This window comes from Oryx dammah, unplaced genomic scaffold (genome assembly GCF_014754425.2).
Source record: "Oryx dammah isolate SB20612 unplaced genomic scaffold, SCBI_Odam_1.1 HiC_scaffold_10, whole genome shotgun sequence".
Taxonomy (NCBI): domain Eukaryota; kingdom Metazoa; phylum Chordata; class Mammalia; order Artiodactyla; family Bovidae; genus Oryx; species Oryx dammah.
This window is the reverse complement of record NW_024070194.1, coordinates 75,611,974-75,639,732: the sequence shown is the minus strand read 5'-3', so window position 1 is coordinate 75,639,732 and position 27,759 is coordinate 75,611,974. Positions and strand designations below refer to the sequence as shown.

The following is a 27,759-nucleotide window of genomic DNA, read 5'->3' as shown; positions in this document are numbered from 1 at the left end:
CCAATAAGTTTACAAACGCACTCATCTATATTCTAAGAGAATTTGTGAATAACACTGATATTTCATACCAGTTGGAAATCTACATGTTATTCAGTAAACTTTCTTGGCACAATATGTTATTTGGGGGAAATAGTACAAGTAAATTCCTACCTCACACTACACACAAAACTGAAATCATATAATAACAATTTAAACATATAAAATCTAAACAAAGAAGTCCAAACAGATTAAACCATCACACATGAGACATAAATATCAATCTTTTTATATCAGTCTTTTGGAGAAAGACTTTAATTTTATTGTTTTTAACTTTGGAGTATTTTACATTGAATGTGATCAAAGCCAGAATCCATCAAAAAGATGGTTCACTGATGGGCTTCTGGTTCAAGATGGCACAGAAGAAGGACAAAAACATATCTCCTCCTCCAAGAGCACCAAAATTTCAACTAGCTGTTGAACAACAGGAGGATGCTGGAACCCACTGAAAAAGATGCCCCAAATCAAAAGACAAAGAAGAAGCCACAGAGAGATGGTTGCAATCATGATAAAATCAAATCCCATACCCACTGGGTGGGTGATCCACAGACTGGAGAACAATAGTACCAAAGAAGTTGTCACACTAAGGTGAAGGTTCTGAACCCCACGTCAGGCTCCCTAGCCTGGGGATCCAACAAAGGGACTGAAACTCCCAAAGGAATCTGACCTTGAGGGCCAGCAGAGTTTTGATTATAGGCCTTCCAGAGGACTGACAGAAACACAGATTTCAGTCTTGGGGGGCACAAACAAATTTTGCATGTACCAAGACCAAGAGGACAGCAGCAGAAATCCCAAAGGAGACTGAACAAAACTACTCGTAGTTTTGTTGGTTGGCAAGGGCTCACCACAAGGACAGAGGCACTGGAAAGTCCCCCTGGGTATAAACTGTCTTGGACTTTACCATTCACTTCAGTTCAGTCGCTCAGTCATGTCTGACTCTTTGCGATCCCATGAATAACAGCATGCCAGGCATCCCTGTCCATCACTAACTTCTGGAGTTCACTAAAACTCATGTCCATTGAGTTGGTGATGCCATCCAACCATCTCATCCTCTGTTGTTCCCTTCTCCTCCTGCTCCCATCCCTCCCAGCATCAGGGTCTTTTCCAATGAATCACCTGTTCCCATGAGGTGGCCAAAGTATTGGAGTTTCAGCCTTAGCATTAGTCCTTCCAAAGAACACCCAGGACTGATCTCCTTTAGCATGGACTGATTGGATCTCCTTGCACTCTAAGGGACTCTCAAGAGTCTTCTCCAACACCAAAGTTCAAAAGCATCAATTCTTTGGCGCTCAGCTTTCTTCACAGTCCAACTCTCACATCCATACATGACCACTGGAAAAACCATAGCCTTGACTAGACGGACCTTTGTTGGCAAAGTAATGTCTCTACCTTTTAATATGCTGTCTAGGTTAGTCATAACTTTCCTTCCAAGTAAAAGTCCTTTAATTTAATGGCTGCAATCACCATCTGCAGTGATTTTGGAGCCCCCAAAATAAAGTCAGCCACAGTTTCCACTGTTTCCCCATCTATTTCCCATGAAGTGATGGGACTGGATGCTATGATCTTAGTTTTCTGAATGTTGAGCTTTAAGCCAACTTTTTCACTCTCCTCTTTCACTTTCATCAAGAGGCTTTTTAGTTCCTGTTCACTTTCTGCCATAAGGGTGGTGTCACCTGCATATCTGAGGTTATTGATATTTCTCCCAGCAATCTTGATTCCAGCTTGTGCTTCTTCCATTCTTCCAGCATTTCTCATGATGTACTCTGCATAGAAGTTAAATAAGCAGGGTGACAATATACAGCCTTGACGTACTCCTTTTCCTATTTGGAACCAGTCTGTTGTTCCATGTCCAGTTCTAACTGTTGCTTCCTGACCTGCATACAGATTTCTCAAGAGGCAGGTCAGGCAGTCTGGTATTCCCATCTCTTTCAGAATTTTCCACAGTTTATTGTGATCCACACAGTCAAAGGCTTTGGCATAGTCAAGAAAGCAGAAATAGATGTTTTTCTGGAACTCTCTTGCTTTTTCCATGATCCAGCAGATGTTGGCAATTTGATCTCTGGTTCCTCTGCCTTTTCTAAAACCACCTTGAACATCAGAGAGTTCACGGTTCACATACTGCTGAAGCCTGGCTTGGAGAATTTTGAGCATTACTTTAGTAGTGTGTAAGATGAGTGCAATTGTGTGGTAGTTTGAGCATTCTTTGGCATTGCCTTTCTTTGGGATTGGAATGAAAATTGACCTTTTCCAGTCCTGTGGCCAATGCTGTTTTCCAAATTTGCTAGCATATTGAGTGCAGCACTTTCACAGCATCATCTTTTAGATCTGAAATAGCTGAACTGGAATTCCATCACCTCCACTAGCTTTGTTTGTAGTAATGCTTCGTAAGACCCACTTGACTTCACATTCCAGGATCTGGCTCTAGGTGAGTGATCACACCATCGTGATTATCTGGGTGGTGAAGCTCTTTTTTGTACAGTTCTTCCATGTAGTCTTGCCACCTCTTCTTAATATCTTCTGCTTCTGTTAGGTCCAGACCATTTCTGTCCTTTATCGAGCCCATCTTTGCATGAAATGTTCCCTTGGTATCTCTAATCTTCTTGAAGAGATCTCTAGTCTTTCCCATTCTGTTCTTTGCCTCTATTTCTTTGCATTGATCGCTAAGGAAGGCTTTCTTATCTCTCCTTGCTATTCTTTGGAACTCTGCATTCAGATGCTTATATTTTTCCTTTTCTCCTTTGCTTTTTGCTTCTCTCCTTTTCACAGCTATTTGTAAGGCCTCCCCAGACAGCCATTTTGCTTTTTGGCATTTCTTTTCCTTGGGGATGGTCTTGATCCCTGTCTCCTGTACAATGTCATGAACCTCATTCCATAGTTCATCAGGCACTCTATCTATCAGATCTAGTCCCTTAAATCTATTTCTCACTTCCACTGTATAATCATAATGGATTTGATTTAGGTCATACCTGAATGGTCTAGTGGTTTTCCCTACTTTCTTCAATTTAAGCCTGAATTTGCAATAGGGAGTTCATGATCTGAGCCACAGTCAGCTCCTTGTCTTGATTTTGTTGACTGTATAGAGCTTCTCCATCTTTGGCTGCAAAGAATATAGTCAATCTGATTTGGGTGTTGACCATCTGGTGATGTCCATGTGTAGAGTCTTCTCTTGTGTTGTTGGAAGAAGGTGTTTGCTATGACCAGTTCATTCTCTTGGCAAAACTCTACTAGCCTTTGCCCTGCTTCATTCTGTATTCCAAGGCCAAATTTGTCTGTTACTCCAGGTGTTTCTTGACTTCCTACTTTTGCATTCCAGCCCTTTATAAGGAAAAGGACATCTTTTTTGGGTGTTAGTTCTAAAAGGTCTTGTAGGTCTTCATAGAACCATTCAGCTTCAGCTTCTTCAGCATTACTGGTTGGGGCATAGACTTGGATTACTCTGATATTGAATGGTTTGGCTTGGAAACAAACAGATATCATTCTGTCGTTTTTGAGACTGCATCCAAGTACTGCATTTCAGACTCTTTTGTTGACCATGATGGCTACTCCACTTCCTCTAAGGGATTCCTGCCCACAGTAGTAGATGTAATGGTCATCTGAGTTAAATTCACCCATTTCAGTCCATTTTAGTTTGCTGATTCCTAGAATGTCAGCGTTTATTCTTGCCATCTCCTGTTTGACTATTTCCAATTTGTCTTGATTCATGGACCTGACATTCCAGGTTCCTATGCAATATTGCTCTTTACAGCATCAGACCTTGCTTCTATCACCAGTCACATCCACAACTGGGTACTATTTTTGCTTTCGCTCCATCCCTTCATTCTTTCTGGAGTTATTTCTCCACTGATCTCCAGCAGCATATTGGGCACCTACTGACCTGGGGAGTTCCTCTTTCAGTATCCTATCATTTTGCCTTTTCATACCCGCAGACCCCAGGGCTATGTCACCTCAGGTCAAACAACTACCAGGGAGGGAGAGTAACCCCACTCATCTGCAGATAATTGGATTAAAGCTTTACTGAGCAAGGCTCTGCCCACCAGAACAAGACTCAGTTTTTCCCATCGCCAACCCCTCCCATCAAGAAGGTTACACAAGCCTCTTAGCCTCAGCCATCAGAGGGCAGACAGAAGAAGCAAGAAGAAGCACAGTCTCACAAAACATATTACAGAAAGTTAACGATAATGAAAAAGTAGAATGTTATGTCCCAGATGAAGGGACAAGATAAAATCCCAGAGAAATAACTAAATGAAGTAGAGACAGGCAACTTTCCAGAAAAAGAATTCAGAATAATGATAGTGAAGATGATCCAGGATCTTGGAAACAGAATGGAGGCAAAGATTGAGAAGATGCAAGAAATGTTTACCAAAGACCTAGAAGAACTAAAGAACAAACAGAGATGAATAATACACTAGAAGGAATCAACAACAGATTAACTGAGGCAGATGAATGGACAAATGACCTGGAGGACAAAGTGGTGGAAATCACTGCTGCAGAACAAAATACAGAAAAAAGAATGAAAAGAAATGAAGACAACCTAAGAGACCTCTGAGACAACATTATACACACAAACATTCGCATTATAGGGGTTCCAGAAGGAGAAGAGAAAAAGGACCTGAAAAAATACTTGAAGAGATAGAGCTGAAAACTTCTCAAACATGGGAAAGGAAATAATCAACCCAGTCCAAGAAGCTGAGAGTCCCAGGAAGGGTAAAGCCAAGAAGGGACACACCAAGACACACAGTAATCAAACTGACAAAAATTGAAGACAGAGATAAAATATTAAAAGCAACAAGGGAAAAATGACAATTAACATACAAGGGAATTCCCATTAGGCTATCAGCTGATTTCTCAACAGAAACTCTACAAGCCAGAGAGAATGGCATGACATATTTAAAGTGATGAAAGCGAAGAACCTATAACCAAGAACACTCTACCCAGCAAGTCTCTGCTTCAGATTTGATGGAGAAATCAAAAGCTTTCCAGATAAGCACAAGTTAAGAGTAATTCAGCACCACCAAACCAGCTTTACAACACATGCTAAAGGAACTAGAGAAGTTCCTGCCTAGAGAAGGCGGGAAACACAAAAGAAGGAAAAGACCTATAGAAAGTAAACCCAAATCAATTAAGAGAATGGTAATAGGATCATATACATCAATCATTACCTTAAATGTAAATGGATTAAATGCACCAACCAAAAGACACAGACTGACTGAGTGTATGAAAACATGTGCAAGTATGCACTTCCACTTACACATCACTCTGCTTGGCCACCCCCCCAAACTGTATGTAATTATTTTATATCATTAAGTTAATTATGTTGCCACTACAGCTTGCAATTGCAATTATCTTTCATTTTTTGTCTGGCTATTGATTGTGAAAACTGATAAACATCTTCTACTATTGTAATTATGTAACTATTACTCACAATACCACTCACTGAATACCATTGTATTAATCATGATTGGTCAACAGAAAAATAATAGAACTCTATATCACCAGAACTAGGATTAATAGAAAAACCTGTAATCACTTTTTAAAATCCAAATGCATATCAGAATTATCTTGAAATTTTTTGAAAAATACAAATGTTCAGGTATTGCTTTTTTCCTCCAGAGGTCCAGATGTTTCTAACGAGCCAGTCATGCTTAAAAACAACTGGAGTATATGATGATCTTTTACTTTTATCTAGTTTGTTTCATTTCTTTCTATTTTATATTTAGTGTTCCCATTTTATTTAGTTTATGTTCTCTAATTTCTCCATCTTTTTTTATGTTCTTTTTCAAGCCTCTATCTAGTAGAAAAACTTTTGTATACAGATATATAAATATGTATAATATATGTTTTTTGAAAACTAATGAATTTTTGCCTAACTAAAAAATTATGACATTTTGATTCTACTTGTTTGACTTAGTATGACTAGAATGCTAGATTTCTAATTAAAAAATAGAGATGAAACTTTGTGACCCCAATTCTCAAGGCCAAAATACTGGATTGCATAGGCTTTCCCTTCTCCAGGAGATCTTCCCAACTCCGGGATCAAACCCAGGTCTCCTGCATTGCAGGCAGATTCTTTACCAGCTGAGCCACAACGGAAGTCCAAGAATTCAGGAGTGGGTAGCCTATTCCTTTTCCAGTGGATCTTCCTGACCCAGGAATTGAACTGGGGTCTCCTGCATTGCAGGCAGATTCTTTACCAACTGAGCTATCAGGGAAGCCAAATTAAAAAATAGACATGAAACAAACAACAAAGGTTTACTGTATAGCATAGGGAACTATAGTCAATATCTTGTAATAACTTGTGGTGGAAAATAATTTCAAAAATAATATATGTGTATTTGTATAATTGAATCACTTTGCTGTGTATCTGAAACATTGTAAGTCAACTATACTTCAATAAATATATATATATTTAAAACATTTTTAAAGATGGTTCATTGATAAAAACCACATAAAATTTTAAATGTCTTAAGGCAAAAGATATCATATGCAAAAGTAAATGATAAATGATATTTTAAAAAAATTTAAGGTATATGCAAACAGTTATGAGATAAGATTAATACCCCTAAATCAGAATGGTCTAATATAAAATTAATAAGTTGGAGATAGAATTAAGATGGCAGAGTAGGAAGCACCAGGAATCTGTCCCCACACCGAGACAACAACTGGCCTGCTAGAATCTGTCTAATGTAAGTATTATGGAACTCTGGAGTCTATTAAAGAGGAAGGTTTCCAGGGGAAGGCGTGGATATAAACTGTGGTTAATTTGGGTGAATTTCAGCTTATAGCACAGTAGCCTCTACCAACTCCCCACTCCCAACCCTGTGGCAGGCAGCCAGACACACATTCCTACAGCAGCTTTCACATAGCTTGTGAGAGCCAGGTGAGTAACAGAGACCCTATCCTCCAAATACCAGAATCTATACTCTGATTGCCGGTTCTGGGCTGAGGTACAGACTCAGAGACAGACAGCCATTGTTGCAGTGCCTCTCCCTCCAGCTGAAGTGACCTCCAGGGAATTTAAAAGGCTACTGCTTTTTCCTCTTTGCAGAGACAGACATTTAAGGAGATATACAAATGGCCAACAAGCACAGGAAAAGATATTCAACAGCATAATCATTAGGCAAATGCAAGTAAAAATCATAAGATACCATCTCATACCCATTAGGATGACTGTTAACAAAACAAACAAACGCAGAAAATAAAAAGGGTTGATGAGGCTGTTAAGGGCTTCCCAGGTGGTGCTGGTGGTAAAGAACCCGCCTGCCAATTCAGGAGACTTAAGAGAGACACGGGTTCAACTCCTGAGTTGGAAAGATCCCCTGGAGAAGGGCATGGCAACCCACTCCAGTATTATGGCCTGGAGAATCCCATGGACAGAGGAGCCTGGCGGGCTGCAGGGGGTCACAAAGAGTTGAACACAACTAATGACTTAGCACTGATGAGGCTGTGGAGAAACTGGAACCCTTGTACACTACTACTGAGAATTTTAAATGGTGAAGCTGCAGTGAAAAAAAGTACAATGGTTCTTTGAAAAGCTAAAAACAGAATTACCATATAACCTGGCAATTTCACTTTTGCGTACCCAAAAGAATTGAAAGCAGATATTTATATACCTCTGTTCACAGCAGCAATTATGCATAATAGCCAAACACCGGAAGCAACCCAAGTTGTTTCAACCCATTTAGTGTATAAATGGATATACAAAATGTATTGTATACATAAAACAGAATATTAGTCAGCCTTAAAAAGAAATTCTGACATGTGCTACAACATGGCTGAACTTTGAGGACATGATGTAAGCGAAATAGTCCTGTCACACAACGAAAAATGTATAATTCCACTTATAAAAGGTACCTAGAGTAGTCAAATTCATAGGGACAGAACTCAGAAAGTTGGTTGCCAAGGGCCAGGGGGAAGGACAGAAGGGAGGAGTTAGCATTTAATGAAAACAGAGTTCCAGTTTTTCAGATGAAAAGCATTTTGTAGACAGAGGTAGTCACAGTTGTACAGTGTAAATATAATTAAAGCCACTGAAATGTACCATTAAAAATGTTTAAGATGGTAAATTTTACATTGTGTATTTTACCAAAATTTAAAAAAAGATTTACAAAAAAAAAATGTACATGAATTTTTATTTATAACAGCATTATTTATAATAGCCCCGAACTGGAAACACCCAAATGCCTTTCAGTAGATAAAGGATTAAACAGTGATACATCCTCTGTTTAGCAATTAAGATGGTACAAGCTATTGATAAGCACAATCATCTGGATGAATTGCAAGAAAATTATACTAAGTGATAAAAAAGCCAGTTCCCAAAAACTCATATCCTGTAGGATACCATTTATATAATATTCTTGAAATGACAAAATTATACAAATGGAGAAAGATTAGTAACTGCCAGGTGTCAAGGAAAGGGATGAAGGTGGGAGGTGAGTGGGTGAGACTATAAAAGAGCAACATGCGCGATCCCTGTGGTGATGAAAGTGCTGTGTATCTTGACTGTCAATATCTTGAATGTGATATTATACTATCAGTTTGGCAAGATGTTCCCATAGGAGGAAACTGGGCAAAAGGTACATGGAATTTCTCCGTATTATTTCTTAGGATTGCATGTGAATTTATAAGTACTTCAAAATAAAAAAATTGAAACTGGCCATATTAACTAGCCGTATGGAATTAAGTGTTGATATATCTATGCTAAAACTCTGCAATTACAGAATATGTTAATATCATGCTAACTTCCAAAGTATCCTAAACAGAGGCAGAAAAACTACTGAAATATAAGAACACAGCCTAGCCACAGAAAAGAAGAAAACAGGATCCTTTGTGGCAGAATCTTGCCCATAATGGAGAAGGAAATGGCAACCCACTCCAGTATTCTTGCCTGGAGAATCCCAGGGACAGGGCAGCCTGGTGGGCTGCCGTCTATGGGGTCGCACAGAGTCGGACACGACTGCAGCGACTTAGCAGCAGCAGCAGCAGCAGCAGCATGCCCATAAACTGATAGAATAGGAGGTCCTTAATCTACTCTTCACTTAATTTAAAGCTGTACCACAGGACCTATCAAAGCAAAAAGCAGCTGAAAATTAAGGAATAGATGGTAGCAACTTTGTAGCACAAACTAAGGTTGTCCTTTACCAAAGGAAAACAAAATCACATCCCTTTCAACTTTGACTTTAATGAACTTTCTAGAAGAATTCAAAAGAATGTACATATTCTATCCCAGACATTCTGAAAACTGAATGCACTGAAATTACCTCTAAAACTTTAAAAATGGCAGATGCCTGGGTCCCATCTAAAAGCTGCTGTTTTAATTGATTTTGAGTGCAGCCAGGCCTTCAGGATATTTCAAAGCTCCCCAGTGACTGATGTACAGTCAGCTGAAAATCACTGCTCTAATGGTTACACCTAACTCCAGATATGATCAATCACTAAAACCATCATATCAGTCAGTGTTACAGAGCTAAGCCTATTCAATTCTGGTGAAATCACATCACCAAGATCATCTTCATATCCAGCATATGGTGAGGGTGATATTAAAAGTCAACATTTGGACCAGAAATTGGAGTAGAAATTCTTTACAATTTACATTATTTCAAGGAATCACAACATCTCCATGAGAAAAGTTTCTAGGAGGTAACTCGCCCCTGATCATAAAGGCCTGCAAAGTATGTGGTCATACTATGAGCTACTATGTGGTCATCAAAGGTACCAACTGTAAACAGCCAGATTCCTCCAAAGTACACAGTAAACCACTTAGGAATCTGGCAATAGCCGGGAAAACGGTAAATGCACATCCTGTATGAGTCAGTAAGTTTACTTCCAACTATTTAGCACAATAAAACATATATATATATTAAGTAATGTGTATAAGAATATTCATGAAATCATCAATGTTAATGGCAAGAACTAGAAACAACCTGAATCCCTATCAATAAAGAAACTAAATAAATTGTCAAAATGCTATTCAGCAGTTTAAAGTTAATTCATCTCTCTATATATCAACATGGACAGATTTCAAAATACTTCTTGCTGACTGACAAAAATATATTTTTAAAAATCATATTATGCTACTATTTACCTAAAAACTAACTAAGGATACTGCAGTATGATACCATTTATCTACTTATAAAAATACTACTACTACACATTTCAACATTTCTGTTGGAACAGAGAAAAGCAAATCAAAGAGGTAACTGTGCTTATCAGACTGGGCTGCTGCTGCTGCTAAGTCACTTCAGAGGTGTCCGACTCTGTGTAACCCCATAGACGGCAGCCCACCAGGCTCCCCAGTCCCTGGGATTCTCCAGGCAAGAACACCGGAGTGGGTTGCCATTTCCTTCTCCAGTGCATGAAAGTGAAAAGTAAAAGTGAAAGTGAAGCTGTGTCTGACTCTTAGCGACCCCATGGACTGCAGCCCACCAGGCTCCTCCATCCATGGGATTTTCCAGGCAAGAGTACTGGAGTGGGTGCCACTGCCTTCTCCGATCAGACCGGGCAGGAGACTGCAAATGGGAATGGAAGTATAAAGGAAGACCAGGTTTACAGAGAGTGCTCCAATATTTAAGAAAACAACACATTCCTATGCCATGCAATTAAAAAGTAATAATACAATGTTTAGATACATTTATTTATATTATTTTATTATTATAGGGCTTCCCTGATAGCCCAGTTGGTAAAGAATTCACCTGCAATGCAGGAGACCCCGGTTCGATTCCTGGGTCAAGAAGATCCCCTGGAGAAGGGAAAGGCTACCCACTCCAGTATTCTGGCCTAGAGAATTCCTTGCACTATATAGTTCATGGGGTAGCAAAGAGTCATGACTGAGCGACTTTCACACATTTACAAAACATATAGCTTATATCAGATTAACCCACAGATCAATTGTTATAAACTCTGGACAGAATTTTTAAATTAAAAAAAAAAACACACACACCTATTTGAAGGCAAGCGATCAAAAGCTGACAAAAATAGGAGAGGATTCAATCACTGAAAGAAAAGAAACACACTGGGTGAGATCCAAATTCAAACAACTTTCCCCATGAGGCACTCCCTACTCTGTGAGACGCACAGAAAATAGAGCTCAGGTAGAAAACTACAGTCTTACAGGTCAGAAATGAAGGAGTGTGGGGCTACTGAAGCCACTGGAAAGGAGGGAGGAATCCTGCAAAGGGGAAACCCACAAAAGGAAGCCCAAAATCTATGTATGTGTCTGTGCCTCAGTCGTGTCTGACTCTTTGCGACCCCATGGACCATAGCATGGCAAGCTCCTCTGTCCATGGAGTTCTCCAGGCAAGAATACATGAGTGGGTAGCCAATTCCTTCTCTAAAGGATCTTCCCGACCCAGGGATTGAAACCTGGTCTCCTGCACTGCAACAGAGCCACCATGGAAGCCCCAAATCTATGTAAAAGTCCCCTCAAATCTTGAATGAGAGCTTAAGTGTTCATACAGGATGCAAGATTCCATGAGAGAAGAGACTTCCCTGATGGTCCAGCTGGTTAAGACTCTGCACTCCCAATGCAGGGGGCCCAGGTTTGCCGCCTGGTCAGGGGACTAGATATCACATGCCACAACAAAGATCCTGCAAGCAGCAACGGAGGAGCCCACATGCCACAATTAAGACCTGGTGCAATCAAATTAAAAAAAAAAATAGTTCACTGAGGAAAATAATGGCTGAAAAGCAGACAGATGTTTTAGTAAATACCCGCTGTACGAGAGACAAAGTTTGAGACTTTCCAATATAAACCCTAGAAAGACCATATCTTAGGAATAAAGACCACAGCCGGTACTAAGGGACAACTCTAGGATTAAGAACAAAATTGAAACAGACTCACTTTAGCAAAGCCTGAAACGAGGCTGTGACAATATCAAGGTAATGTGCAAATAATTTAATTACATACTAGAACGAGTTCAACATCATTCAAAGGAAGATAAATCATAGTTTCTAAAATGTATCATCCACATGCTCAAGTTGTAATTTAAAAAAAAAGTTTAAGACATGCAACTAAATGGAACATTTGTGACGAGGGTCACAGAAAAAAAACTATCAGTTGAAACTGACCTACAGATTACCCAGATTTCAGAATTACCAAATATTTCAAACAATTAAAACACTGTTATTAATAACAATGATAAATAGGTCAACAATGGATACAGCAGGTTGAAGAGTGGGAAATTTCAAGACAGAGATGAAAGCTGTTTTTTTTTTTTTAAGGAAAACTTGTGCTTACTTTTTTAAATCATAACAAAAGATTAATATCAAATTAGATACTGCAGGAGGAAAGATAAACAAGCTCGAAGACAATTCAACAGAAACCACAAATAGAAGAAGCGTGATGGTTAGTTTTATTTGTCAAAGTGACTGAGCCAGAGTGCCCAGATATTGATCAAACACTATTCCAGGTGTGTCTGTGAGGCTGTGCTTGCTGAGGATGAGATTTACACTGAAGTTGATAGAGTAAAGCAGATTGCCCTCCCTAAACTGGTTCAGTTCAGTTCAGTTCAGTCGCTCAGTCGTGTCCAACTTTTTGTGACCCCATGAAGTGCAGCACGCCAGGCCTCCCTGTCCATCGCCAACTCCCGGAGTTCACTCAGACTCACATCCATCGAGTCAGTGATGCCATCCAGCCATCTCATGCTCTGTCGTCCCCTTCTCTTCCTGCCCCCAATCCCTCCCAGCATCAGAGTCTTTTCCAATGAGTCAACTCTTCGCATGAGGTGGCCAAAGTACTGGAGTTTCAGCTTTAGCATCATTCCTTCCAAAGAAATCCCAGGGCTGATCTCCTTCAGAATGGACTGGTTGGATCTCCTTGCAGTCCCAGGGACTCTCAAGAGTCTTCTCCAACATCACAGCTTAAAAGCATCAATTCTTTGGTGCTCAGCTTTCTTCACAGTCCAACTCTCACATCCATACATGACCACTGGAAAAACCATAGCCTTGACTAGATGGACCTTTGTTGGCAAAGTAATGTCTCTGCTTTTGAATATGCTATCTAGGTTGGTCATAACTTTTCCTCCAAGCAGTAAGCGTCTTTTAATTTCATGGCTGCAGTCCCCATCTGCAGTGATTTGGAACCCCCAAAAATAAAGTCTGACACTGTTTCCACTGTTTCCCCATCTATTTCCCATGAAGTGATGGGACCGGATGCCATGATATTCATTTTCTGAATGTTGAGCTTTAAGCCAACTTTTTCACCCTCCTCTTTCACTTTCATCAAGAGGCTTTTTAGTTCCTCTTCACTTTCTGCCATAAGGGTGGTGTCATCTGCATATCTGAGGTTATTGATATTTCTCCCGGCAATCTTGATTCCAGCTTGTGCTTCTTCCAGTCCAGCGTTTCTCATGATGTACTCTGAATAGAAGTTAAATAAGCAGGGTGACAATATACACCCTTGACGTGCTCCTTTTCCTATTTGAAACCAGTCTATTGTTCCATGTCCAGTTCTAACTGTTGCTTCCTGACCTGCATATAGATTTCTCAAGAGGCAGTCAGGTGGTCTGGTATTCCCATCTCTCTCAGAATTTTTCACAGTTTATCGTGATCCACACAGTCAAAGGCTTTGGCATAGTCAATAAAGCAGAAATAGATGTTTTTCTGGAGCTCTCTTGCTTTTTCCATGATCCAGACCTCATCTAATCAGCTCAGTGTCTTAACAGAACAAAAAGGCAGAGACTCTCCCCTGAGCAAGAGAGAAATCTTCTTGTCTGACTGCCCTTGAACTAGAATGTCAACTTTTTCCTGCTTTCAGACTTGAACTGAAACATTATCTCTTCCTGGTTTTGAGCATGCCAGCCTTCACACTGAAACTACACAGTCCCAGTTGACCTGGTTTTCAGGCCTTTGAACTTAGATTGAAATTACTCTATTGACTCTCCTGGTCTCTAGCATGGTGTCTGATCCTGCAGATCTTGGGACTTGTCAACTTCCACAACTACATGAGCCAATTCTTTATAATATCTCATAGATAGAGAGATACTGGTTCTGTTTCTATGGGAATCTTGATTATCACAGAAAGCAGAGAACAAACACTGGGGAAAAAAAATTAGAGCTTGAATAATACATCAAAGTGTCAAATGTTTACTATAGGTGAAATGCAGTTCTAGAAACAGAAGAGGGAGAGCAAGAATATGAGGGAGAGCAGTTGTTTAAAAACTGGATCCACAACAAAACCAGCACAAAGAAAATCACACTTTGGCAAAAACAAACATAAAGAACAATTCTTAAAAACAGTCAAAGAAAAAGAAGACACATTATACACAGGAAAGCAATAACAATCATGTCTGACTTCCTAACAGAAACAATGGAATCCAGAAGATAATGGAATAACATCTTTAAAAATGTTCAAAGGATATAATGGAATATTATTTAGCTATAAGAAGAAAATCCTGATATATATAGATATATCATCTACAATATAGATGAACTTTGGAAACATACTAAGGAAATAATCCAGACACAAAAGGACAAATATTATGTGATTCCACTTAGAGAAGGAACCTAGAATAGGCAAACTCATAGACAAAGTAAGTAGAAGAGACGTTACCAGGGGCAGGGAAGAGGAGGGATGGATAATCACCGTTTACTAGATAGAGTTTCTGTCTGAGTTAAGGAGACAATAGGAATGGACAATGGTAATAGTTAATCAACACTGTGAATGTACTTAGTACCACTGAGTCATACACTTAAAAACTGTTAAAATGGTAAATTTTACATTATGAATATTTTACCACAATTTTTTGAAACTGCTAAAAGAAAAAAAAAAAAAAACCCTGCCAACCTAGAAGTCTATATCCAACAAAAAATATCTTTTCAAAGCAAAAGCTTTTGTCCCCCCCCACCCCCCCGCAGATAATGAAAGCTGAGAAAACTTTTCACTACCACATCTACCATATTACCAGAAAAGTTTCAGCATTCCAGGCTAAAGGAAATGATGCCAGAAAGAAATTCAAATCTACAGGAATGAAATAAGTAAATATATGTGAAAATGTGTAAGAGATTTAGGATAAACCTTAGAAAGACATTCTGAAAGTTGAAGGAGAATAAAAACCTACAAATTATGCCCCCTATAGGTAATCAAGTATAAAGCATTATCATTAGCCAGCACCAAAACACCATTTTATTTCTACTGAGGATTAAACAAATGGCTGAATATCAAATGGTATATAAAATTTCTTTAATCTAAATAATAGTTATAGCTTCTCCTTTTAAATTTGTAAGTCAAAACCATTCTTTTTTGCCAAAACAAAAAATGAATATATCACTTAACTTTCAAACACCTTTTTTATTCAGAGATTTCTTGTTGATTGGGTATATGTCATTAAAAAAAACAAACCTATGACACCTTATGTTTTCCTTATTCCAAGTATAAAATACTAATATATAGTCAAAAATAATTTTGCCATCTTGCAAAAATCTAGTACTATTTTATAATGTTTTTATATAAATGTTCTGAAGTAAAATTGGCAGACTGAATGCATGAATTCATCTCCATGCACTACTAAAAATTTACCAGAAAGAAATGTAAGTGGGGAGGAAGACTGGCATACACAAGGGGTGAGTATAAGAGAAGAGTGATATCAGCAGTTTTAGAAAATAGAAAACAAGTAACTAATTGAGCAGAAGAAGATGAACCCCAATGCCCACTAGCCAGCACATCACAAATCAAACTAATCTCAGCCAAACTAAACTAATTTCTGCCAAAGAAACATCAAGAGAACTTGAAACAGAAGGCACCTGGTGTGTCTGAAAGCCAGGCCAGGACTAAAACCAGGAGAACAGGCAGATGGAGACGCCCAGATCCTCTCCTTGCGCTTGCAGAAAACATGAAGTTAACTCCTGAAGAGACTGAACCAGATGGGCCCCAATTTAGCTGATGTGGAGCACAGCTAGAAGCAGGCAAGGACTCTACCTAAAAAAACAGACTTTGATGTAAAAGTCTGAGGAAGGCAAAGGAACACCTCCAGCCCTTCCCATGTTATATACCCAAATACCAGCTACTGCCCTGCCAGAGGTGGGAAGATGTCTCTCCCTAACCCAAGAGAAAAACTGCATAGAGAAATGACCACGCCTCCTCTCTTGAGGTCAAACAGACCTGCCCTCTCACACAAAGCTGTCAACAGGCCTTTAGGTGCCTCACTCGGGAATATGAAACTGCAGAGAGTCACTAGATAGTTGAGAAAATTAGCAAACATGTATTAGTGTCCAAAACACACAAACACAAAGTAAGACAGAGGAAGCAGAAATAGCAGATAAGAGAAAGTTTTAAACCATAATATCCCAAGAGAGAGAGCAAAAATGCTGAGTTCATGAAACAATTACAAGGATATCATGTTTTAAAAGTATTAATCATAGATCCATGGATCGGAGCCCCCAGGCTCCTCTGTAAAGCCATGGGATTTCCCAGACAAGAGTACTGGAGTGGGTTTCTATGCTCTCCTCCAAGGGATCTTCCCGACCCAGGGATCAAACCCACATCTCCTGCATCTTGGGAGTCTTTACCTGCTAAGCCATCAGTAAAGCCCAAAAACATTAAAATCAAAATTACAAATTCATTAGAAGTAGAAGATTTGGAAGATAAAATTGAAGAAACTTCCCAGACAATAGGATAAAAGATAGAGATTTTTAAAAGGAGAAAAAAAAGTAATTGTTGAAAAGGAAACATAGGATTAGAGCCCAAGATCCAACCTCTAATTCATAAATATTAGAAAAATATAGAAAAGTAGGTGGAGATCATTATCACAAGATCTTCTAAAAAAAATCTCCCCAAAACAGAAGCAGATAGATTTCCAGATGGAAAGTCCAAAAGTGGACTCAGTAATCATAAATAGAAAAACAGACTTATCCCAAAGTATCATTGTCGTAATAAGAATATGCAATTAAGAACTTCCTTTGAAAGAGGAAAAATACACCACAAAGAACTGGGAACCAAAATGTCAATGGACTGCATAATAGCAAGACTGGAAGTTAGAAGATAGAGCAATTTCTTCAGAAACCTACGTGTAAGTGATTTCCCATCTTACATATACCAAATGTGGGAGTCAAACAAGAAAAAAAAAACCCACACATGCCATTCAGGAAGCAGCCACGTTGACACTAGAGAGAGGAAAAGGCAACTCCAGAGTGACAGGGTGGTAAGGAGCAGACGACAGCTGCATGGCAGGCCTAGGGGCGCCCAGGCAGACCCAAGTTGCCAAGGGGCCTGTGTCCAAGGAAAAACAACCAACTGGCAGAGCGGCTCTACCCCAAGATCCACTGGAGAGAGCTTAAAGCAGAATTAGTGACAGGGAGTGTGAGAACACAGAGTCTCATCCTCCCTGCCTCCCTGCTCACACACTTCTCCCACCAGCCTCTCGTTAGTCCAAATTTCGGTGACATTAAACTCATTTTGTGAACATGTTACTAACAGCTGGTCCTTGCTAGACACTTGCTGTGATAGATAATTATCTCTTTTGTCTACAACTTGGTTTCCTTGGAGCCAATGAGTCCTCATTTTTTCTTTTGATTATTTAAATTATACTCCGATTACTCGGAGAAGGCAATGGCACCCCACTCCAGTACTCTTGCCTGGAAAATCCCATGGACGGAGGAGCCTGGTAGGCTGTAGTCCATGGAGTCACTAAGAGTCAGACACGACTGAGCAACTTCACTTTCACTTTTCATTTTCATGCGTTGGAGAAGGAAATGGCAACCCACTCCAGTGTTCTTGCCTGGAGGATCCCAGGGATGGAGGAGCCTGGTGGGCAGCTGTCTATGGGGTCACACAGAGTCAGACATGACTGAAGCAACTTAGCAGCAGCAGCATAGATTACTTAAAAAAATTTTTTTTCAGTTGTCTGTGTTTTTAAACAATTTCTTTGTTTTATGCATAAATATGCAGTCATGACTTCTTTCTCAAGATAGACATATGAAACACACAAGTATAAATATCCATTTTTTACTTTTTTAAGTCATTATTAGATTCAATAATGTCTTTATTAATCATTTGGGTGCCCTGGTGACTCAGAAGTTAAAGCGTCTGCCTCCAATGCGGAAGACCTGGGTTCGATCCCTGGGTCAGGATGACCCCCTGAAGAAGGAAATGGCAACCCACTCCAGTATTCTTGCCTGGAGAATACCATGGACAGAGAGGCCTAGTAGGCTACAGTCCACCGGGTCGCAAAGTGTCAGACACAACTGAGCGACTTCACTTTCTTTTCTTGATTAATCGTTATGTCTTTATAACAATTTCTAGTTACTTTATAACATTTTATTATAAGAATATGTGACAGTTTATTTACTTACATTCTTCTGGGTTGGATATAAGAGTTTTTCAAAATTTTTTATAATTGTTTATGTTTTTCTTTCTCTTTTTCTTAATTGAAGTATAGTTGATGTACAATATGATATAAGTAGCAGATGTACAGTATAGTGATTCACAATTTTTAAAGCTTATACTCCATTTATAGTTATTAGCTATATTCCCTGTGTTGTACAATATATCCTTGTAGTTTATTTTATACACAATTGAATTTCTTTTACATTTTTAATAATGCTCACTGAGCACCCTTCTACATAAATTTGTCTATATCTCCAATGACAAGTTCAGAGAAGCAAAATGGGTTTAAGGCTTTTGATTTATATTACTCAACAACATCCTCCAAAATTTCTGCCAATCTACATTTGTACCTACAATGTATTATGTTCATTTGATCACACACTTACCACCAGTAATATACTTTTTTTAACGCCTTCACCAAGTAAGAGGGATTTAACAAGTAAGATTTATCATGTACTCATCTTAATTTAAATGTCCCTGTTAATTATGTTGTATTATCTATTTATGACTTTTGACCTTTTTTCTATTTTTTTTGTTTTTCCTTCTCCTACACTTGGTACCTAGAAAGGGCTTCTTCAGCTCAAGGATTGGTAAATGTTGACCTATGTTTTCTTCTCTCTCTTTAAGTGGGTAATATTATGGTTTTACTGTCAGTAATTATTTTAAGTAGCCTACAAAAGATCCTTTAACAATACTTCTATAAAAGCATGAGAAAGCAGGAGTGAGGGGACCTCAGGAAGATAAAGTTGACTGACCATTAACTAACTTTCTACATATCTTTTAACTAAAATATTTCAACATACAAGCTTTCTTCCTTAAATACAGGTGCTACATGGATCAAAAGCAATGTAACACTTTCAGGTATATATGCTAACACAGCTTAATTTTGAAAAGTTTTTACTCACTTGTGGTCATGATGCTAGGAGGGCAGGAGGGTATTCCATGATCTACTGCCCATCTGTAGGCTCCTTCTCCAACTAAAAAGCTAACAACAGAAAGATTATTCTTTTAAAAATTCAGTGTCATCTTCTCCTACATGTATATAGGCAATAAATATATATAGTTATTTGTATACATATATTATTATATACATATAAAGTAAGATAAGCAACATAATAAGACAACTAAAAATTTTGCAATACCTTAAAATGGCTATATACCAAAAGAATTCATTTAATTTTTCCCCAAGTTAGAAATTTTACAATTGGAAACAGTAAATGGTATGATATCATTTGTAATACCTAATAAGTAAAAATTGGCAAAATGTAACATAAGAAGTAAAAATAGTTGATTTCCCAGTGGAAAATATAAAGATTTATCTTGGAACAAAGTGGTTCTCAGTTTATGTACAAGAACTATTTTAATCATGTTAAGAGTTAAAGCTTAAGCAAGTGTCTTCAGACTTGGTATTCTTGCCTAGCATAACAGCTGGATCTATCCATAATGAGTGGGGTACATCCACAGATGCTCAAACACAATGATATGCACTTACATTTCTAAGCCTCGATGCAATATATATATATATATACACATATATGACTCAGAACCACATTTTCACTGTGGTAAGGTAGTGTGGTGTGTCCCAGAGGTCATTTTTTAAGCCCCAACTGCAGGTTTTAACATAACAGTAAGTGAATAAAAGGATACTGTTAGCTAACTGTAAAAGACTTCCTTTCAAAGATTTCAAATAGCATGCAGGATAATTAACCACTCCATTCCCTAACACAGTAATAGCAAGCAGTTACCATAATAATCAATCACTTCATCTCCTTCCACAGCCAACTTCTTAAAGATCTCAGCCAGCCAGTAATGGATTCCTTGAACTAGAGCCTACTCATTAGTTTCCTGCTCCCTATTTTTTGCTTCTGTTCCTCTAATCATCCAACAATAAAAACTCAAAGTAATACATATTGAAGTCTTTAGATTTGATTGTTAATAAGATCAATGACAGATTAGAAGAAAGTCAAAGTAGATACTTAGAAATATATTCAAACAGTTCCAAAGAGAAACTAGATTGTTAGGCTCAATAGCTTTTCCAATATATACAGAGCTTGGAGCTGAGGGAGCTTTTAAAGAAAAAAAAAAAAAAAAGAGGAGGGAGAGAGTCCACAAGAATAAACAACTTCACCTCTTCAAACTTCCATTTTTTAAAAAAATTCTAAAGGACTCCAAAAATAGAAAACAGTTCTCCTATTCTTGTATCAAATGAAGACCACTGCAAAGAAACAGCCAAGAAAAGCTGTCACATAAAGGAAAATGGAAGAATAATTCAAGTAGGAACTTGGATGCAAGTTGAACTATCCTGATGGCATTTGTAGCACTTTCTCCTGCTCAAAAAAGACTCTGATATAAGAAATAACTTCTATTCATGTGAAAATGCAAAGGAGATGCTGAAGTAGTGCATTAAATGATCAAGACAGAAGTTTGGAGCTGAATCTAATATTCTCAGCACATCCACTAGTCATTTAGAGTTCGATCCCAGTATCTGGGACCAAAAGCATTTTATAAAATATGCTTAGTGTTATTTTTCATTTCTCAATCATTCATAGATTTGATTCTAAATGAAATCAGTTTGCCACTGTCTGCAATGCAAGTTTTTAAATATGTTAGGTGTTTTATAATATTTACCAAGAAAGTGAGCATTTTGGATGCTTGTCTTATGGATAAGAATTCTGAATACCTGACTTACCTTACTATCCAAAATTACGTGTCCAGTGGTGCAACATCACAAAAAGTGGCATATAACTGCTTTTGAAATCATTTAAAAACGCTATAAAGTTATGTGAGTTTGGTTAAAAACTATACGATCAAAAGGGCTTCCCAGGTGGTGCTAGTGGTAAAGAATCTACCAGCAACGCAGGAGAAACAAGAGATGCGGGTTTGATCTCTGAGTTGGGAAGATTCCCTGGAGGAGGAAATGGCGACCCACTGCAGTACTCTTGCCTGGAAAATCCCATGGACAGAGGAGACTGGTGGGCTACAGTCCATGGGGTTTCAGAGTCGGACACGACTGAAGCAGCTGAGCACATCCTATCAAAAGCAAAAAATCACTTCCCAGAACACTAACTGCAGCACCAACTCAAATTTTTCCCAAATATTCATGATTCTCCAAGGAGAACGCTTTCATAGAAGTTTCACCTCAATTAACCAGGAAACCCACCGACCCTACCTTGTTAACACACCCAGAGTCTGGCCACTTCTCACCACTCCCCTGCACCACCTGGGTCTGAGCCGCCTCCATCGCTCTCCTGGATTGCTGCAACAGCCCCATCACTCCCATGCTTGCCTTGCTTGGTTCCCTGCCTTGGTCCAGTCTCAACACACCAGCCACTGACATCCTTGGGAAACGCAGGTCAGGTAATGACACTCCTCTTCTCAAAATCCTGAGAAGCCCCTTGGGACGACACTAGCCTGCAAACTGGAGCTGTCGGCAGAATCTCCAGGCGCCCACGTGATCCGTTCCTCTCTCCCCGCTCCTCCCCTCATCTCCCCCTCCTCCTGGTAATGCTACTCCAGCACCTTGTAAAAACACAAACATGCCAAGGGAGCTCTGGCCTCAGGGCCTTCGCCCTGACTGCCCAGTCAGGATCTTCCTTATTTCCCAAATAGCAAATTTCTCCATCTGTTTAAACATATCTCCTTGATGACGCCTGAAACTCAATACTTTAAAACTACTCAACACTCTACACTCCTCTACCCAGTACTCCTAATCTCTCTCATTCTGCCCTTTTTACAATTTTTCCACCTTATCACATTCTATATACTGTGGGTGCAGCTCAGTTGTGTCTGACTCTTTGTGACTCCATGGACCAACCCAGGCATCGAACCCAGGTCTCCTGCACTGCAGGTGAATTCTTTACCATCTGAGCCACCAGGGAAGCCCACACACTGTATAGCTTACATATTATCTCTATTGTTTACACGTCTCCCTCAAATAAACTGTAAGCTTCATTAACAGCAGGGACCTTTTTTTCATTGATATCCACATAGCCACTCAGAACAATGCCTAAAACACACTAATCATTAAACAAACAACTGCAAGATACTCAACAAAATAATAAATGAGGGTGTCAAAATTCTCTAAAGGACAGCATTGTCCTTGTGTTATGCTCTCCTTAATCTACACTAAAGCAAGTCTAAGGTGTCATGAAACAAAAGCAACAGTGTACTGAGACCAGCACTGACTGGGGTGATTAAGACCGTCAGCAAGCTGAGATACTGAAGGGCCAGCACAACCAAACATGCAGAAATGCACCGAGGTCAACCAGAATTTTATGGGTAGGAACTATTTTCAAAAGTCATAACACTATTGTCAGGCTGCTGCTGCTGCTGCTGCTGCTAAATCACTTCAGTTGTGTCCGACTCTGTGCGACCCCATAGACGGCAGCCCACCAGGCTCCGCCGTCCCTGGGATCCTCCAGGCAAGAACACTGGAGTGGGTTGCCATTTCCTTCTCCAATGCATGAAAGTGAAAAGTGAAAGTGAAGTCACTCAGTAAGTGTCCGACTCTTCGTGACCCCATGGACTGCAGCCTACCAGGCTCCTCCATCCATGGGATTTTCCAGGCAAGAGTAAAAATGTGTAATTTAGTGATTTTAGAAAGTTCTCAAAACTGCTTAAAATGCACTATGCTAGATAAGAAAGATAGAGGAGAAAATGATAGCTGCTTCTTTGGACTTCAAAAAAGATTTCTGCCTATTTTACCTATGACTTCTTGGTTTATCACAAATACACAGAATTGAAGAAAGACTATCAATTTGGTGGCTACTGCTTATTTAAAGCTTACAAACACAGAAAGTTCAAATAAAGGAGAACCAGCTATATGTGGGAAAAAAAATAATGAATATATTAAATAACAAGGATTTAACCCTTCTCAAAATTTTATTGTAAAAATTTTCAAACACATACATTACAGTGAATAGTATATAGTGAATCCAAAGGGATCATTACCCTATTTCATCAAAGATTAATACATTGCTAATCTTCATTTTCACTCCCATCCAGACTATTTTGAAGCAAATCTCAGATATCACATAACTTCAAATATAAATATTTTAATGTCTCTAAAAAAGCAATTTTAAGAAAAAATACATAACCACAACATAACAAATTGACACCTTAAAAAATTTAACAATAAATCCTTGGAATCAAAAGTTTATTCAATCGATGCACATTCCCCTGATTTTTTCCTAAAAGTTGTGCTATTATTGTTATTTTGCCTTTTAAACTATTTTATTTGAGGGGAAACCCAACTAATCCATCCATATTTTCTGATTGGTTGATAGGTCTTCTTCAGTTCAGTTCAGTTCAGTTCAGTCACTCAGTCGTGTCAAACTGTTTGCGACCCCATGACCTGCAACACACCAGGCCTCCCTGTCCATCACCAACTCCTGAAGTTCACTCAAACTCACATCCATCGAGTCGGTGATGCCATCCAGCCATCTCATCCTCTGCCGTCCCCTTTTCCTCATTCCTTCCAAAGAAATCCCAGGGCTGATCTCCTTTAGAATGGACTGGTTAGATCTCTTTGCAGTCCAAGGGACTTCTTATGTTTCTTTTAATCTATAGGTTTTTAAATATTCTTTTCCCATTCATACAAAAGTACTAAAATCTGAATGAATTTATGAAATACAATAAGTTTAATTGCATTTTCAAATAAACAATGTACCAAAAACTAAATTTGCATCTCAAATAATCTAGGGTCTAAGGGCTGGAGGAAGCAAAGCTGGAATCAAGATTGCCGGGAGAAATATCAATAACCTCAGATATGCAGATGACACCAGCCTTATGGCAGAAAGTGAAAAACTAAACAGCCTCTTGATGAAAGTGAAAATGGAAAGTGAAAAAGTTGGCTTAAAGCTCAACATTCAGAAAATGAAGATCATGGCATCCAGTCCCATCACTTCATGGCAAATAGATGGGGAAACAGTGGAAACAGTGGCTGACTTTATTTTTCTGGGCTCCAAAATCACTGCAGATGGTGACTGCAGCCATGAAATTAAAAGACGTTTACTCCTTGGAAGGAAAGTTATGACCAACCTAGACAGCATATTAAAAAGCAGAGACATTACTTTGCCAACAAAGGTCTGTCTAGTCAAGGCTATGGTTTTTCCAGTGGTCATGTATGGATGTGAAATTTGGACTGTGAAGAAAGCTGAGTGCCGGAGAATTGATGTTTTTGAACTGTGGTGTTGGGGAAGACTCTTGAGAGTCCCTGGGACTGCAAGGAGATCCAACCAGTCCATCCTAAAGGAGATCAGTCCTGGGTGTTCATTGGAAGGACTGATGTGGCCAATACTTTGGCCACCTGATGCAAAGAGCTGACTCATTTGAAAAGACTCTGATGCTGGGAGGGACTGGGGGCAAGAGGAGAAGGGGACGACAGAGGATGAGATGGCTGGATGGCACTGACTCAATACACATGAGTTTGGGTGAACTCCGGGAGTTGGTGATGGACAGGGAGGCCTGGCGTGCTGCGATTCATGGGGTCGCAAAGAGTCGAACATGACTGAGCGACTGAACTGAACTGAACTGAATGAGCACTTTAGGTTAACTCATATTAATCATGAAGCAACAATGTTTTCCAAGCTTTCCCTTTTTCACCAAAAGCAACAAAATTTCTGAAAATTATAACTTGGACTTCTTACAATGGATAAGAATCTGCCCGCCAATGCAGGGGACACAGGTTCAACCCTTGATCCAGGAAGATTCCACATGCCAAAGAGCAACTCATCCGCGCACCACGCCTCCTGAGCCCACACGCCGCAGCTGCTGAAGGCCGGATGCCCAGAGCCCATGCTCCGCAGCGAGAGGCCACCGCAACAAGGAGCCCACGCACGGCAACTGGAGAGCTGATCCTGCCTGCCACAACTAGAGAAAACCCACACACAGCGACAAAGACCCAGCACAGCCAAAATAAATAAATGAATGAAATGAACTATACAGTGAAAAAAGAAAATGCCAAGTCAAACAAAACTATTAAAGTTTATACTTACAAAAAATTATAACTTTTTCTATAATAGGTTAGGAGTTAGCAATTTTTTTCGGCTAGAAGGCCAGACAGCAAATAATCTAGGCTTTGTACCCAGCTGTCTTGGATGCAACAGCTCCTTTGCAGAGCACAAGCAGCCACAGACAATACGTACACAAACAGGCGCGGCTGTGTTCCCAAAAGACGCTATTGACAAAAACAGGCAGCAGACCAGATTTGTCCCATAGGCCGTAGTTTGACAACCTTTGTTCTAGATGGTAAGGCCTATCAAAGTTACACCATATCATCACAGAGGAGAAAAGAGTGAAAATATACTTTTATAAATAAAATGGCAACCCACTCCAGTGTTCTTGCCTGGAGAATCCCAGGGACGGGGGAGCCTGGTGGGCTGCCATCTATGGGGTCGCACAGAGTCGGATACAACTGAAGTGACTTAGCTTAGCTTAGCTAATAAAATCAACTTGGGAAAACATGGCACAGTTTATGATAATAGTTCCACCAAATTTATGAAGATATCAAATATTCAGCTAGTCTGACCAAATACCAATACTTAAACAATGCATCATGTCATGCTGACAATAACCAGAAAATTAAAATATAAAAGATTATCAGCTAATAGAAATACCATGCCTCCTAAAATTCTGCTGAGGGATTTTTTTTTTTTAAGCAGACAATAAGAGTTTACAAAATTCTAACAACTTTAGATGCAGCTGAAACAGATACACTCCCTGTCTTCCTCAATGAGGTATACAGACAGATGAACTTTTTATTTGAAGACTTCTTAGGAAACACGCAATGCTTTGCTGCCCCCATAGTTACCTGCCTCTTCAATAGATGACAACAGAAGACCATGGTTTCTAAGTCTTCCATCTGCTTTTGATAGTTTTTATATCCCTATATCTAGCACACAGGAATTAAACAATAAATATTTGCTGAATGAAGGAATGGTAAGTGAATGAATAACTAAATGGATGTAAACAGCTATTTCTTACTATTATAAAAGAATTTTACTGCCTTGTTATGAGTTCTAGTCTGCTGCTTCTAATGTGATAAGGAAGGACTCCATAAAATTTTAATAGTATAACAAGTCAAGTAAGGTACTCAGTTTCTTTGTCTACAAAATGTATGTTTTCCTCATAAATCATTTTATGATATTATGAGATAATGCATACGAATCACATAAAACAGTGCCTCTCACAGTGTACGAATGCGTAAGTGTCAACTATTATCATTACAGAAATTACACAACTAGACTCATTAGGGTTGTGTGTAAACAAACTTAAAGTAAAAACATGATAAATTCAATTTCATCTATTTAGGATACTCAGGAGGCTTCCCTGGTGGCTCAGACAGTAAAGAATCTACCTGTGATGCAGGAGACAGGTTCAGTCCCTGGATAGGGAAGATGCTGTGGAGGAGGAAATGGCAACCCACTCCAGTATTCTTGCCTGGAGAATTCCATGGAGAGAGGAGCCTAGTGAGCTAAAGTCCATGGGGTTGCAAAGAATCAGACATGACTGAGCAGCTAACACACACACAGAATCCTCAGGGAATCTGGGTTTTTTCCAACTACTGCAGGTACACAGTGCAGGTATTTGAGATATTTCTGCTTTTGGACAAGATGGAGTAACAAGGAATACAATTTACACTCTTGCTTGAACCAATGGGGAATAAAATCAGACAAATACAGCAGACAACAGTTTTCACTCATTAGCCAGTAGGCAGCATAGGACAGTGATCCTTGAGAGAAAGGAAACAAACAGGGTAAACCTTATAGACAGCCCCGCTTACTGCCTGGAGAGTTTCCTGCCATGGCACAGGAACAGGAACTCAGAACAGGAACCCTGCAGTCTCTGTGAGCTGAAGACAGAGAGCTGGGCATCCAGAGACACCCAGGTGGCCAGAGTTCACAGGGCAGAAACCCAGGGAAGAGAGTCGCACAGAGAAAAGACTCCGGAAATCTGCAGAGTCCCTCCAGTCTTCAGCTGAGTACGTAATCAGTGTATGTGTAAAAGGAAATTATCAAAGTCTGGGAGAGAATAACACGAAAGTTTTAGAGGAAACAATCCCCAAGTTCACATAGGGCCAGAACAGCTCCTGTTCCCACTAGTCAAACTAAAAAAATAAAACCTCATTCTGGTTGCATCTGTTATAGTACTCAGAAGGGTTTTGCCTAGCAGCAAAGCCAAGTTAGCTCAAGGCTAAATGCTTCTCTAGTTCGTGTAACAAAGTATAAAGCAAGGCCTGAAAGGATGACGCTGTCTCTAAATAAGTTAACCACATCCTAGAATTGAAGTACAAAAATATCCAATACCAAATAAGGCAAAACTCACAATGTGTGGAATCTAATAAAAAAAATTACCAAACGTGAAGAAGCAGGAAAACGTAACCTATAATGAGAAAAATCATTCCATTG

General features: G+C 39.3%; 1 protein-coding gene across 3 annotated transcripts in view; it reads right to left on the bottom strand.

The window, feature by feature from the left end:
• Positions 1–27,759, bottom strand: part of TASP1 (taspase 1) — a 267,226-nt gene that overhangs the window by 178,887 nt on the left and 60,580 nt on the right. For all 3 annotated transcript variants that reach the window (XR_005722453.1, XM_040248289.1, XM_040248290.1), the window contains one exon: positions 19,258–19,337. Coding sequence is in view for 2 of the 3 variants with exons in the window: in XM_040248289.1 (XP_040104223.1) it covers positions 19,258–19,337 (80 nt within the window). In the remaining variant the exon portion in view is untranslated. The remainder of the gene's footprint in view (positions 1–19,257; positions 19,338–27,759) is intronic.